This window comes from Lepidochelys olivacea, assembly GCF_965140295.1.
Source record: "Lepidochelys olivacea isolate rLepOli2 genome assembly, chromosome: 20".
NCBI lineage: Eukaryota > Metazoa > Chordata > Testudines > Cheloniidae > Lepidochelys > Lepidochelys olivacea.
Genome location: NC_140430.1, coordinates 14,916,685 through 14,932,859, shown reverse-complemented (window position 1 = coordinate 14,932,859; position 16,175 = coordinate 14,916,685). Strand labels below are relative to the sequence as shown.

Sequence of the window (16,175 nt, the reverse complement as noted above, 5' to 3'; positions counted from 1 at the left end):
TGGTGACTTGGTTCTAAGACTGATCTTCGATGCTGTCTGGAATAGGTACCAACCACAAAACCAGAGCAGTCGGGGGTCGGGGGGAAATATCGCACACAACCCAACAAACCTTATTGCTTGGAGGGAAACCATACCTGTTCGGCTTGTCAATGAAAGGATAGTGGGTCGTACTCAACATCACACTCAGATTATACACAGTGCTGCTGACAATCTTTTAGACCATAGAAACCAACTCTGGCTGATGGGTGGGTTTGGGGAGCTGCGCATTCACATCGGGTCTTTCCCAACAGTTCCAGTGAAGGAGATGCATATTCTCATATTTATATATGCCCGCTGATTTGTTTTTGTTTTTTAAAGAAAATTATGAGTGATCAGGTAAAGTCCCGGGACCATCAGCTAGGATGAACACTAGAAAGTCTATGAGGTTAACCAACATGGACGCTTTTTGAACTTTAAAAGAAAGAAAGAGCTTGCTCCCTCAGAAGCAGTCTTTTCTTTTTCATGCGTCGGTTCTGGAACCAGATCTTCACCTGCTGATCACTTAGGTTTAATCGGTCTGAGAGCTCCCTCCTTCTTTGGCGGGTAATGAATTCGTTGACCATAAACTCCCCTTCCAGCTCTGCTAGCTGGAGCTTGGAATAAGGCTTTCGCTTTTTCCGGGACCTTGTATGCATCGGGTACCAAGGAGCACCTAAGGACGTGTGATTGAAAGGAGAATTTAATACACTGGAAGAAACAAAGTCGGCTTCCAAGATAGGATCTTTCCCGCACTTCCCTGCCCCTCGTCTGCATTCACAGTTTGTAACGCTCACCTCATAGCAACATCAGAGGGTACAAGGCAGAGGTATCTCACGCAAGAGAGGTTCATAAATCTTGGTCTGCAATACTTGATAGATCTGACTGATGCATAGATAGGCACACAGAACTATTTCTTACTTAGGGTTGACATATAGATCTATATATTAGATGCATATATGTATTTCAGACTGCCCCATAAATCTACATATTGGGTGCAAGATATTTAACTAAGAGTTATTTCTTTTATCTAATTGGTACAGTGTATACATCGATGTATTCTTATATACAAAATTGATACATAGATCTGTGTCTTAGATACGTGAGAGGCACATATTGCTAACTTTTGCATACAATACTGATACATAGATCTATATTTTAGTTACAAGCTAAATCACGCATGGTTCTACTTTTTGGATACATGATAGATCAAGAAGCAACCTACGATATGGAAATCAGCTAAACTTTGTTGAAACTGCTTCCCTGCAGAAGAGAATATACATAATGGAAGACACCATTATAGGTATTTTTATGGCTCCTCGATGCCGCGGGGGGTTAGGGGTATTTTTATGGCGCCTTCCAAATTTTAAAAGGGAAAAATCAATAAGGGGAAAGCCAACAGGTAGAAATCAGCGTGTTGGATGTGGTATCCTTTCGCCTGACATGACAACTTCAATGTACCCAGCTCTGCCTTTTTTAAGCATCACCTTTGTACTTAGTTTTTCAGCTCTCGGGCAGCCACCCCACTGCACACCTTTCCCAAGCCTTAAAACATTTTATGCAAGGGCGAATGATGTACTCAATCTCAACGAGCATATTCGGGGCTATCTGTGCAATCACTATCTATTTTATGGGATATTTACATGTTTATAGGCTTTTCTTTTAAAAGAAGCAGCACCCAATAAAACATTAGGCATTTGAGTGCTACCCCTAGTGGTCTCTGCACATATAGGCATGCTGATTCCATTGCTAATTCCATGAATTATATCCACAAGAGTGGACCTTAGAAGAAGAGCCTTACAATACATCATAAGAATCACAGCTAACAACACACACATATTCCTTTGCTTTGCTTTTCCTTACCACCGGTGGTCAGATTGCTTCCTTGGTTGATAGGCGAGACCATTGTAGTTGGTTCGCTGGACGAGCCCTTATTCCCTTCATTGAGTAAGGATGAGCTGGAGTCTGACTCCAAGGACTGACAAGAAGGGGGATCGTGGGACACAGTCTCAGCAGCCGGATAGTCATATTTGCTGAAATTACCGCTCATTCCATTGGGAATCCCAGGTTCAAGTGGCATCAAAGCATTGTCCCTGACCCTTTCCTCCCTCTTGAGGCTGGCAGTCTCGGAGCAAGCCTCCCTGTAGTAGCATTTACTCTCCTCCACTCTAGCTAGGTCGCACGCTCTGCTGAAAGAAGGGTTAATGGACACGGGGCTGCTGAGATAGGGCTGGGGGTATCCGTTGCAGGGCTCTGTGGATGCCCAGGGCAAAGAACAAACATTGTCCCTTCTCGGGTAGGAGAGAGACGGCAAGCCAGGCAGCTGTCCTCCGGAAGCTCTGAAATTGGGGAAGTAGAAGGTGTCTCCCGTGTGGATGTTCACCAAAGGTCCCACAAACCCAGGATTAAGGAGATTATGCTCGCCCATTTCCGCGGGCCTGACCAGGAGCTTCTAGCTTATTGCTATCTGACATTAAACATAGTTAAACCTAAAGGTCCACCCCATTGGTCGGAGTGGGGTCACGTGGGCGCCAACTCGCGTTGGAGATAGGTGCCACCCACCCTTGGCAGTCGGAGGCAAAACAAAACATTAAGTTCTGCCTTTCGTTTTTATACGCCTTTTTTTTTTTAAAGAAAATATAATCATAAAACATTTTATAAAATAAAGCAACGGGTTTGAGCACTGGCCTGAGAAACCCCATGTATTGTAAAAATGTACATAGACACCATATCAATATATATAAATGACACCCTTCCCCCAGCTGTAGTTAGGGTCCCTCCAACGGCTGGCAAAATTAAGCAATTTTCTCATTAATTAGCCCCTTTATTAACTAAAACCGTTGAAATTTACAATATCTCCCAATAAATTACTATTAGATGTTGTGTCATATAAAGTTTACGGGCTCTTTAAGGAGACGAATGATTGGAACCGCAACAGGGTCATATTTACAGTTGATGGGATGAAAGAGTTTTAACATATTTGCAGCCCGGTAGATATTTTAGAGTTTTATCTGGAACAATAGGAATGTTTCCTGCCCGGCGTTCGGTACCGGGGAAAGGCGAGTTCCATCCCTGCTAGGGACAATCCTAAATTCAGGAATCACAAGCCCATAATTTCCTCATTCCCCACTCGCTTTTGTTAATGATCCCTGCCAAATAAGCAAGACAAAAGAGGAAGAGGAAAATATCGCTCTCCTCTGCCTTCATTTCTGCAAAGAAAACTTCTTTATTGCCAACTCCCACCCCTGCACTCAGTAAATAAAGAAATACACGAAAAAAAGAAATCCGGTTCTTAGCCCTCTTATAACGACCTATTGGGTATTCGTGACAACTAAGGTCTTCTTCACTCGGTTGTATGAAAAAGCTGCTTCCAAGAGATACAGGACAAACATTGTTGGGGTATCTCAGTGCATAATAAATACATTGGGAAATAAATTACTATTTTAAAAAGTCCATTGTAAGGGAACCCGGACCCAGGAAGAGGCAAAGAAAAGACGCTTTAGAGATCGAGAAGGGTTTGGGGTTGTTGTTTTTTAAAGAAAAAACTACATACAGGATTTCTTGGATGTCTTTGGGATTTTCCTTGCTCGCAACTTCCAAGAGCACTGACACCAAGTTGACTTGGAAAACTACCGTTAAATTTCCTGTATAGGTAAAAAGGCTTCTAATGAACTAACGTGGGAGGTGGTAGAAATGTTAAACACATAGGAGTTGAACGGCAGACCCCGAATTTTTGAGATTCCATGGAGCACAAAATAAGTATCTTATATTTGAGAGGTTTCAGAGTCGCAGCCGTGTTAGCCTGTATCCGCAAAAAGAAAATTTGTTAGTCTCTAAGGTGCCACAAGTACTCCTTTGCTTTTTATATTTGAGAGGCTACTAGAATACAAAGTCATTTTCCCCCGGGAAAATGCTAAAGCTAAACTGACAGTTCTCCCAGCTATGCAGAAAAATTACATCTTAATCAAACATCAAACAATTGCTTTGGTAATTGTATTAAATGGTAAGCTCCAAAAATGTTCAAAAACCACCCTGCACGTGTCATATATACACATGTAAATGTAATAGGTGAATATGTGTGCGTATATGCAGTCCCTCACTTTTACATGGTATACGCAGCGATAAATTCTGCTACAGGATTTGTTTCACTGGAGTGAAAGTTGAGTACATTTTTCCGCTTTCCAGGAATTATTTTCCAGGTACGGCTAAAAAGCTGCTTGATTTTTTTCCAAGTACATTGTGCTCGATTGAGAACACATTTTGAACGCTTTGCAACCGTGGAAAATAATCGTTTATACGATGATGGGCATGTGATCTGGGTAGGTCGCCATATGGATCGGCTTCTTTTTTTTTTTTTTTGGTTTGTTTTTTAAAGAAAACTCGTTCTTATTTCTTGGCCTTTTTCAGCGAAATTCGCTATAAGGCGGTGCACGTAAGGAACATGGCTTTGTTCTCATTTAGCCGCCGATGCATCTTCAGTCATCCTTCTATCTCTGTGATTTGAACATTGTACGGCACCCTCCAATGCGAAGTGTCAAAAAGCAGACTACAGTGTCCATACTGGGCTTTGCATCGAGTGAATCCAAACCTGCGCTCCAGAATCTCACCTAAGGGAATTTTGTTACTAGTGAGATCAGTGCATTCAGAAAAATTATTTAAAACACTCTGTTAACTCTTCGCTGGACTTCCACATTAGGAAACGAGTTAGCATATATACAGCGGGAAGCATAAATATATTCCCTTAATGGCCTTCATTTGGAAACATGAGCAGATTTCTTAATTGTATCGTTTTGTAGTTGCAGAGTCAGCGTCCCTTTTACAGTTATTAGACAGATCAACAGAAAAGAAATACTTAGAGATTATTTATTAAAGCTGTTGTATTTCTACCACGATCTCTTTCCATGAAAGATACATTTTCAGTTAAAAACTAATGATTAAGCTTTTAAAATTCACTCCGACGGCTGTTGCAAAGCAATGTAATTACATACCGTAGTGCTTAAAATAAAACATTCTGAATACCAGTTTAATATTTCTTAATTAATATATATCACTAATTTAAGAAAGCTGCAACTCCGTGTACCAGGTATATCTGAGTCTTCCCTAAAGACACCATGATGAATTTTCAGATGAAACCATGCTTATTTTATTTTATTTTATTTTATTTCTACCTCCTTTAATAAATAACAATATCAGCACTAAGCACCCCAAAAGCGTTCAGAAAGTTGTTTTACCTTTAGTGAGGCGTCACTAGGCCTCACCTCTTTAAAATCAACCCCACTGCAGATAGAGACCTAGACACAAATAATTAATCATTTTCATCTATTTATAATATTTCCCTTCTTCCTCACAGACAAACTCATCCGAGCAAGGAAGTAGAAAAGGTTCCCTTTTATATTAAGGCACATGCAACCTAACTATAAATTAGTAATAGCTACTTGGAGGGGGGGGGGTAGGAGGGAAGCAAAGTGAAATCGCACCCAGGCAGTTCAAGGTCACTGTCTAGTGTAGTAAATAGGATCTACATGTTATGCAAATTAATGTCTCGAAAGAGCATCAGTCACTGCAAGTGGAAAGAAGAGGCAGAAAAAGCCTTAACTTTTGGCTACACTCCTCTCCCCATGCACAGTCCTCCAAGTTCTCTTATTTATTAATATTTTATTATCCTTAGCAGGTCTCCGATTTCAAAACAGTTCTGCCCTAATGTGTGTAGTTTGTGAAATGTCATTTCCCTCACACTGCCTTGTGATTTCTTCTCTGAATATTCCACAGGGTTTATCTCAACTGCACCCTTCATTTGAATATACTCTTTTGTTTCCCCTGGATCAGTGTTTTAAAAATTAATTATGGCTCCCACCAAGATATTTACGTTTTAAGTTTAAAGAACTAAGGCTATATCCCTCACTTTTCCCCAAGAAAACATAAATAAACTTAATTCGCTCTTGGAAATGTTCTATCCCAAAGATATTGCAATAAGTTGCATATTTTGTTATATTTTTTAACAAGAGTGAAATAAAAAAGTGTCTTTTTGATTAGACATTTCTAGTAACTACTTTATCTTCCTAGCTGAATTTCTCGCAAAACATGCTGGATTTTTAAGGAGTTTGGATTTAATCAATGAAAAGTTAGTTACCTGGCCGGAAGACAGAATTTAGAAAAATAAATTGAAAGAGGAATAAAATATGCACTGACTAAGGTAAGTCTATAGGACTTTCCTTATTTCAATCCCTACATATAATCTAAATGACTGGAATTGGCTATTTCTGGTAGGGAAAGTATTTTTTAAGGAATAGGGTAGTAAACTGGAACACAGAGTGGTGAAAGGGGGAGCGGGGAATCAAAAGGTCGAAGATTGTTCGATGTATCTGTGTGAAAATGTCCAGAGTCAGCTGTCCTTTGATTTGATTTGATTTAATGTGCAAAATATTTGTGTTTGTTCTGATTTCAAAAAATCAGGTTAAACGAATAAGAAAACCTACATCGCTCTAGTCTTCTCAGTGCACTTAAAGGTTAAATGCTTATGATGCTACTCCATTTTCCCCAACACTGCCAGCAGAGGATATCATCCTCCTGCCGGATTAATGTAAACTGATGCCTACATCCTCTGTAAGGTAACTTCAGAAAAGTTTATTTTGCTCATGACACTCAACTTTTCTCACAAACAACAATTGGCGCTGCATACTGTCATTTCAAGGCGTGGACCCTGTATCAACAAGCAACTTAATATGCAAGGATTCAAGATAAACTCTGTTTCAGAGCGTGCAGAATGTTTACAAACATATTTTATGTTCTTTACTCTTCATGTGGGTGGGTGACGGTTGGTGGAGAAGTTAGGGCTAGAACAGGTTTATTAAATCTTCTTATGGTGTTATTGTCATCCAAAAAAGTTTGAGATGCCCACAGGACAGTAATTTTCATTCAAAGTGCATCACAATAAATATATTAACTTTTCTATGTATATTTCCTAAAGGCGAATAAACACATTGGCTTCAAAACCCATTGATACTGTGCTAAAACATATACAAGAGTCATCTCATATTTCTAAATGAGCAGAAAACAAGAAGTTTGTGGAAGATAGATAGATAGATAGATAGATAGATAGATAGATAGATAGATAGATAGATAGATAGATACTTTAAAAAGAATTACTTGACAAATACAGAGGGCAATTCCTTTTGTTTTCTTCTTTTACTATTAAAAATATCTCAACAAAGACTGGAAATTTTCCATGTTCCAGATATACATTTATCATCATTCAACCCACTGACAATTACACTTACCTCCACATACAACTCAATGATGTGAAACCGCATTTTCCCTCAAGACTAGCAATTTATTCTTCAAAAGTGAGTGAGCCAGAACTATGAAAACTGAAAATGGAGGAAAAGGGTGGGAAATAAGGAGCATTTCGCTATAAAGACCTTGGTTAAGAAGTTATTCAAACTACTTGATACAAAGGAAAGAAAAGACAAAACTTGTGAAACTTCCTTTTCATGCTTTTATTGTTGGTCATTAGCCCGTCTGTCTAGACTTCAAATGACACCTTTTTTTTATCTGTAAACAGAAAAAGGGGATACTTAGAGAACTCTGACTGCTGACTGGTTGCCAGAAGATCAAGGCTGTGGTCTTCCTGATTAATATGCACGAAACTCATGATGTCAAGGTCAAACAGACCGCCTAGTCACGGTCAAGGGTAATCCAGAGCTGACGTCATGGCCTTCTGATCCGGGTTCCTTCAAAAATAAATAAATACAATAATCAAAGATACCTCGGAAGTTTGACATCTGAAAGAAAGAGGCAAGTGTTGAAAGCTGAGAGCGTGTGCGTGTTTGAAAATTTACACCAGACATGGGTTTAAGACACAACTTCGCTGATGTTTATCACAGAAAATAGTGAAGGACCTGCGTCTTTCTTTCTTTCTTTCTTTCTTTCTTTCTTTCTTTCTTTCTTTCTTTCTTTCTTTCTTTCTTTCTTTCTTTCTTTCTTTCTTTCTTTCTTTCTTTCTTTCTTTCTTTCTTTCATACTTAATTACCTTGTAAGAAGGTAACGAGCTGCCCTGATTCACCGATTACTCTTATTGTTGCAAGAAAAAAAAAGGGGGGGGGGAGAAAATCCAGCCTGTGGGGTCGCGAGGAATGTAAGAGGCACTTAAAAATGACTTCGTTTTCGTTCTATCAGCCTCCAAAACCGGTCTCCTTAACTCATTCGGCAAAATTAGATAGGAAAAAAATTAGATAGATAGATAGATAGATAGATAGATAGATAGATAGATAGATAGATAGATAGATAGATAGATAGATAGATAGATAGATAGATAGATAGATAGATTTTCAATCTGAATAAATAGGGACTGAACCCTTGGGTGAAAAAGACTTTAAGAAGTGGAAACTTTCTCACAGGAATCCCTAACAACACAAAAACAATTAACCCACCTGGTTAAATACAAATTACAAATCTCTCCCCCAGCCTCATAACTCCAATGAAGGCGATAGAGTTCTACACTTCTTTCCATGAACAGCAGGTCTGAACCGGAACTGTCCAGTTTGTGTTTTGATAGATCTGCACAGTATCAGTATTTACATGATATATCAGCATCTAGCCGCGTGCACATGCGTCTGAAATTAGTGTGGTTTTATACAATGCAAACCCACCCTTGAAGAAAATGCTTTAAAAGATGAATTTGGAAAGTGTGTCCATGTTAAACCCTAAGTCCGAACAGGGCTTAGATACAGACTCATTTCATCTGAGGCCTAGGTAAATGGAGGTGAATTTTCAATAGGTGTCTATATTAAGATAAGCGAGAGGCATTTATATATATAATGTCCCTCGCTTATATTAATATATATACATATATATATACACACACACACATATATATACACGCACACAAAGTGCTTCTATCTATCTATCTATCTATCTATCTATCTATCTATCTATCTATCTATCTATCTATCTATCTATCTTCACATTTCCTTCCAAATTATTCCTTCCTATATAAGCCATCACCCTCACGAAAAAATATCGGCATTATGTCGGAAAAAGATATGGAAGAGCCTATTTCACTACCTGGAAAAACCATTTCAGGAATGACCGCATGTTTAAGAAAAATTGTTCTCTGTTCGTTCACACACCTGATGGAGGAAGATTTTAAGTGCTGAGAATGACCGAATATTTATTTCAACTCAAGAACCCCTATTGGCATTGTTCCATCTCCTCCTTTATAAAATACGCCAGTGAACACATAAACGCTTGCGGAATGTTCCATGCCCATAAGTATATTTGGAGGTACCTTTAGAAACTTTAAAATACGTGATAGAATTTCAGGATATTGGGTTTCATGAAAGCCGTGTATATATGCATTATGTACTTCGTAATCAGCACATGCATTAAAATAGTGTTCGTGCACACACACATAGGTATATATGCGTGTGTGTGTGTTGCTCTCGTTATGTTAAAACAAGTGCTGATATATATATATAAATCAGGTATCTATATCTTAATACGTACATACATATGCTTTGTATATATACATTCTATGCATTATACATATACACATCCCATTCTATTGCATGTTTCTGGCTTTCGTACCCTTTAAATGTAACTATATACACTAGTTAATATAAATTTAAGCAGAAATAATAGTGTTTTAGGTTACATCACTTTTTGTCTTTTCCTTTGACAATTTAATGAGGTAATTAATTTTAATGAATATTAAGGTATATTGTGACCCGCCTATGGAAACAAATTACTATACAATATTTTTAAAACACTTTCTTCATTTAAAGTAGCTCACTTCTGAAAGTCTACCACGTTCCAAGGCAGCCTTTTACCTGGCATATTAAACAACGCAGCCAGGCTACGGATTACGATCTTGCCACTTGTTTAGTAACAGTAAGGCAGGGTTTAGATTTTTATCTGTGAACGCGGTTGAGTCAAACTGGTTTAGCAAAATACACCTTTTGAGCAAAGCATTCTCATAGTGGAGCTAGGTGACAAGCTTCTTCAAAACATCATCTCCCCCGCTCCCTGGCACAGGAATACAGTTGTTGTCCAAGGAAGAAAAGGATCCGAGCCTTTTTCCCTTCCCCCACTTCTCAAATGGCACCCCTTCTGCTTGATTTAAGCATATTTTTTCATCCCATTTACCACTACTCCTTTACCCCTTTGAAACAAGCTTATACCATATTCCTTCGAAACAAGGCATCATAACACCTTTTCTTATATTCCCATATTTTGGCTTCAAGGTGTTGACTCCTTTAGTGCACTTCTGCTCTTCATACACATTTCAAAATGCACCCTTCTGACAGTTTCCCTACCGGGTTTTAGCCTTGGGGCGTCATTCTTTCCAAGCTGTTTACTTTGGCATGAGGTTACAATGGTGTAAATCCCGAACTCTCTGATTTTGCTTTGAAAAAGTTAAATAGATACACATATATGTATAAATACCCATAATAACATCTCGGCAGCAATCCATTCTCAAAGCAAAAATGATATTTATTTTAAAGAAATGTGATCTGCATTCAGTACATATCATTTGGACACCACACTATTATATACATACACAAGACATAAAAAAAAAAGATCGCTTTTACATATCGAAAGAACACTGTCGATAATGAGCCGATTTACATGGAGGGGGCGGGGGGAACAACCAAACCAGTGACAATATGGGGGACTTTCCATATTGTCCTCGAAAAAAAGAGACATTCTAGTTTGATGGCAGAGATACATAAACCCCAATGAGAACTTACCCTCAAAAATGTATTATATAGCAAGTCACTTTCATTTCCTGGGTGACCTAAATTAGTATTTGTTATTTTTGCAAGTGACACAGAATAATAATTATAATAAAAATATTCTCTTCGCAGCATAGCAGCCTTATTTTTAGGGGGTCCTGTGAGGCGAAAGGATATTCAGCTAATATAACATGACAGGATTCTGCTACAGGGGCGAGACTCTCCATACATTTGACATCAGTGCGTGAAATAGCCAGAGATATGAAAGGTTGTGTACTGGAGAAGGTGCGGGGGGTGGGGGTGGGGGGGTAGGCTATTATACAGAGTTACAAAATAACATTCAGGATTCATGTCTTTGAAACATAACAAATCTACATTTGCATTTAATAGACACGGTTAACATTATCGATGGATGCTTGAGAGCAATTAGATATTCACAGTCGGAGGACAGTAGAAGAGGGCAGAGGAATAAACTAAAGATGCTGTTTATTTCTGTGTTTTTGTTTTCGTTTTTAAATGACCAATTGAATCACCAAAGAGTTCGAATGTATGTTATTATTAGACAGACGTATCAGATAATAATCGTACGTATTTCTTTCTCTTTTCCCCCCACCCCCTCAAATATTTCTTTGTCAGGTAGCGTGAAGGTGAGGTGTCTTAGATTTGCTAACTACCTTTTTCTCTTTGACCCTGCGGTTCTGGAACCAGATAGTGACTTGGCGTTCAGAAAGGTTGGTGGTAGCCGAAATTCTCCTACGCTTCTCTTTGGTAATGAACTTGCTGGCTGCATATTCCTTTTCGAGTTCTTTCAGTTGGATTTTCGTGTAGGGGACCCTTTTCTTCCGGCCCCTACGGTAGCTGCTCACTTCTGGCTGGAGAGGTACCACATCTGCAAGATGAGGAGACAGATAAAGCAGTTACATAGTTCTACTCTCTGGGTCCGAACGGAGGAGAAAGACAGACAGACAGAAAGGGGGAGGAGGACGGACTCACTGAGTAGCATATCAAAATATCATCCTGGAAAGAATCCTGGTATTCCAGGAGATATTGTCTAGGTGGGATTTCAGACATAAACAAGGAGCATCAATTAATTTAACAAAATATCCTGCAATTCAAATCCAACGGACCTTCATACCAGGTAAATTGGAGTTGTGGTTTTAAAGTTTCTCCCTTCTTCTTCTTTTTTTAACCTCCAGTAAACTTTAATATCTCGCTTTACCATTACTACCAGACAGCGTACGTGCTCTCATTAATTATGATTTTTATGGCTCAGCACGATGGATCGCAGCACTTTGGACAAACAAACAGCTCCTTGCTGTGTATTCTGTACAATCCATCTTCTGCAGCGCGGGTACCATTTGCAATCTGAAAAAGCCGGGACTTTGCTCGGCATCAGTTGCTAATTTGCAGGTTGGGTTGATGCATTAAAAAAAAAAAAAAAAGCCTCAGATTAAAACAGAAAAAAAAAAGGTGACAAGTTATCTTGGTTCTCTCCTTTCTTGAGAGGCACCCAAACTATTAAGAAATATTACCCCCTTAGATTACACCAGCGATTCGCGTGCAAAGCTTGTCTAGTCACTTTTGCCTTATTCTAAGGCTGTTCACTGCCAAACCTCGATAATGAATCGTATTCGGGCTTTGCACGTGCAGACTACAGTCATTTAAGGAAAGAATTCCAGATATGAGATGAAAAAGGCTCCTTATCTCTGTAAGGGTGACAAAGACACGAATCCAAGAGTCGCAGACGATTCAGAGCCCGCTCAATTCCAGAGCACGAATTGAGACAGGTATCAAAAGTCCACTGTTATAATTGACAACAATGGATTTTTAAAAAACAACAACACAACACCATCTTTCTCCAACATTTTGCACTGATGTTCTCTTTGTTGCTTGCTATAAGAATGACAGCTTCAGTAAGATCTACTAAGGACTTCTATAAAGGCCCAAAGATACAGTATTAGGAATCCTCCCCCACACCCCATGGAAATTCTCCATATATTTATCAGTACTGCCCGCAAATGAAACGGGGATCAGTGAACCCAACATCCAGAAAAACACTTATAGGTGAGTAGACTCTCTGCCTCCACCGCAATCCCTCCTCCCCTCCCCCCCCCAAAAAAACAAAAAAAACACGCACATATCTTTATCCAGAAGATGACCATTCTCCTGAATGGTTTCAGAGTAGCAGCCCTGTTAGTCTGTATCCGTAAAAAGAACAGGAGGACTTGGTGCACCTTAGAGACTAACAAATTTATTAGAGCATAAGCCTTCGTAAGCTACAGCTCACTTCATCGGATGCTGAATGTTACCTATAAAGATTCCATTTGCTCCAGGTTTGGCAAGTGGATCTCTACCAACAGGTTTTCACACAAAATACTATATCTGGGAAAGAGAAGAACCTGCTAGCCAGCTATTTCCCTACCACTACTTGGATTTCATTTATTTATTTAGTTCTAAACAGGAAAAAGAAAGTATTTTAATCAATGTTTCCAAAAGAGCCATTGAAACCCAACAAGCTCTAAAAGGGATTTCGGAGATTCTCCCTCCTTCCTCCTTCATTCAGTACGGTATAACCCCCTTCCCCCCCCCCCCACACACACACACATTATGCCACATTAATTTACTTTATTTTCTGGCTGCCTATCCGGCCTCTCTGTTACCATTGCTGAGAAATAAAGCCGGATTCAGCAACCCATATATTTCCAAGATGAATGCTCTTTAGGTGTGGGACCCAAAATCTTCAGTCCTACTTTACTGCAATGCATTCATTCAGATCACCATGCCAGGCCTTGATATTAACTGCGAGAAAAGAACCCTGTAAGAGGCGGTGATATTAATTTCATAAGCGGCAAGAGAACAAGGAGGAGATTCTCCCAAACTCATAAGCTTTCCGGTTGCTTTGCACGCTGTATCTCATTCAAGACTTCTAACTAGAGGAAGAGGAAATCATTGTTCTGTGTTTTGTTTGTCTCACCCCTTTCCCTTAACAAGATTCATTTGTCACTTGACGCCGATTTCTGTAATTGCACCATGATTTACTGAACCATTACACGCCATCTAACATTTCTAGCGAAAGATTAGGAGGTGAGCAGGTACTTTTACGCTTCCTGCGTTCAGAAACTTGGGTGGAAAATAAAATAAAATAAAATAAAAACATAAAAGAACAGCTCCAGACCCCGTCGGGTGAGGCAAGGCAGGGGAGACGAGAAAGGAAAGGAAACGGACACGCTTACTTTTAAAGCAACCTCAAGCTCACGGTATGTATTTTGATTTAAACGTGATTGCTTCACCTTCTCACCCGTACATGTTCATACACATAGCGCTGCATAGAAGGCATTCCAAAGCGATTTTTACCTGGCGGTTAGTAAGCAGACAAACATGCTGGAGCTCAGAACACCCTACCTGGGAAAGGTGACTTCCAGAGATGGGTAGACTGTGACTGCTCTTTGGAGCAATATACCTGCCCATCCCAACCGTTGGAAAGAGCCCAGTGCTGGTATCCTTCCATGGGAAGCAAAGCGTCATGCCTCGGTTCGGGGTGGCCACTGATACCTGGCACAACTGACACGTCCAAGTAACCAGGGACCGCCTGGTAGGAGCTGGCAAAGCTGGGGTAAAAAGCAAACTCTTTGGCCCTTGAAGATAGTTCTTCGCTGGGGATGGAACCGCTGGGTTCGGGGTACTTTTCTGCTGGGTGGTAGGAACAAGGTTTTTGTTGTAAGTTCACGTTGTGGGAATGAGACAATCTGCACCCGTAATAGCTGCCTCCAAAGGGGTAGCCGTAGCCCAGGGTGGCGTTGGAAGAGGTTGGTGGAGGAGGGCACTGCCTGGCAGCTTCTGGAGCGGGTATATCCGTGTAGACAGAACCCTGGTGAGTCCCAATGGTGCTGGAATGGCGACCCAAAGTTATTATATCCCTGCAGTGGCTCGCTGAGCAGTTCCCACTTAGCGCCTCCATGGCTGGGGTTTTATTCTGGTTATTTTCATTCGGGTTTTCCTCATACACGTACATAAAGGTATCCGCCCAGCGTGGATGCAGGATCAGTGAAGTCGTCATATCATGGTCTGTCTGCGCTTTTTAAAACTCGACTTCCCAACCAGAGACACCTAATTTCCCCCACATATTGTTTACGCAGGAGCATGCGCAGAGATGGGTCCAGTTCATTAAGAAATCCTCCGGGCCACGTGACCTGCAAATAGCTCTCAAAAAATCTGGCCCGGTCACGTGTTCCTCCGCCAGTCCTATCTGCTTGTCCCTGCTGGCTTTGGGAAGGGAAGAGGCAGCTCCCATTGGCTGGGTCTGGGACAGAAACAGAAATCTTTAAAGGCAATGGGTGACACCCACTGATTGTAAAGAGGGAGAGGACTAAATAAGGGGAATGGGAACTCAATATTTGGCCGACACAAAGAGCTGGGTTTAGACATGACGTTCTAGTCTAACTGCCCTCAGAAATCTCAGGGATATATTATTGATTTGTTTTTTTGGTGTGTTAAAAAAAAAAAGCTCCACTGGGAACATTTTAAAAGTAAAATATAATAAAATAAAACCTGCCAGTGGATGTGAGCTCACTGAAGTGTTTCATTCTTTACTTGCATGCCTTGGGGGCTAAGGAATGAGACGGCTCCTTTACTAGGTTGGAGCTCAATGGAAAAAATATATAAACACCATCACCCTCATAAGGAAAATGGAATGAAGGAGGGGGAAAGGATCTCTGATCTCAATAGTAGAATATTGTTCCTTCCCTCCCCATCGCTCATAGACTAACAGGACCGGTAGGTCTAATAGTTCAGCCTTCCCTGGTAAACTTTCTTGGGCTTTATTTTTAATTCTTCAAACGCTTTTATTGTTGTTGTCCGCTGGGATATTAGGTGAAAGAAAGACCTCGACTTCACTGTAACGCGTGTGTCATCCATTCCCTTTTTGTGTGTATGTGTGTGCGCGCGCGCCGGGTAAGTAATAATTGGTCAGTTTGCTTCAAAATCAAGGTATACAAACTATACATGTGGTTGATCATCACTTTAACAATATTAGAAAAGAATATCTGATTTTGGAAGAAACATGGGATTTACGAGGTTTAACCTGTTGTAAATTTCTTTGCCAGGTGCCTTTCTATCTCTCCCCCCCACCCCCACCCCGCAGCTGTTTTTCTAGTATTAAACCCAGCTACCACAAAGTAAGGTTGTAGTAATGGTTGCCTCCAAGACGCTTTATCCTCTTGTTTCTTCTATTAATCCAAACTAATAATACTTAATCTTTCGTGCTGAACAAACTGGGGAGGTTTTAAGGGGATCGGCAGCGATTATATTATTAGATCCTGTTATGAATGTTTAATACTTCAGTAATAAATATTGCACCAACAGTGTGGGTTATGGAGCAAAGGGGAACAGGTCTAATGGTCCAGTGCTGATTTGTGTGTGAACATAAAA

General features: G+C 40.1%; 2 protein-coding genes across 3 annotated transcripts; both read right to left on the bottom strand.

Moving 5' to 3' along the window:
• Positions 1-452: 452 nt before the first annotated feature.
• HOXC12 (homeobox C12) lies at positions 453-2,443 on the bottom strand (the record flags this gene model as incomplete). The annotated part of the gene is made up of 2 exons (XM_084610700.1): positions 453-691; positions 1,879-2,443. The coding sequence occupies 2 exons, from the start codon at positions 2,441-2,443 to the stop codon at positions 453-455; spliced, it is 804 nt and encodes a 267-aa protein (XP_084466826.1).
• Positions 2,444-7,556: 5,113 nt separating this feature from the next.
• Positions 7,557-14,872, bottom strand: HOXC13 (homeobox C13). 2 transcript variants are annotated; one of them, XM_084610689.1, is made up of 3 exons: positions 14,151-14,872; positions 11,423-11,637; positions 7,557-7,745 (listed from the first exon to the last, which is right to left on the bottom strand). In XM_084610689.1, the coding sequence occupies exons 1-3, from the start codon at positions 14,803-14,805 to the stop codon at positions 7,677-7,679; spliced, it is 939 nt and encodes a 312-aa protein (XP_084466815.1). In that variant the 5' UTR covers positions 14,806-14,872; the 3' UTR covers positions 7,557-7,676. The 2 variants fall into 2 exon arrangements, with proteins under 2 accessions (XP_084466815.1, XP_084466816.1); XM_084610690.1 differs by lacking the exon at positions 7,557-7,745 and having other exon boundaries at positions 10,486-11,637.
• Between the last annotated feature and the right edge of the window lie 1,303 nt (positions 14,873-16,175).

Excerpts from the sequence above, each read along its gene's own strand:
- HOXC13 (XM_084610689.1), bottom strand. The coding sequence starts at position 14,805 with ATGACGACTTCACTGATCCTGCATCCACGCTGGGCGGATACCTTTATG. Across the intron at positions 11,638-14,150 it reads CTGGAAGTCACCTTTCCCAG|ATGTGGTACCTCTCCAGCCA; the intron begins GTAGGGTGTTCT and ends CTCATCTTGCAG. Across the intron at positions 7,746-11,422 it reads GCAGGGTCAAAGAGAAAAAG|GAACCCGGATCAGAAGGCCA; the intron begins GTAGTTAGCAAA and ends TTATTTTTGAAG.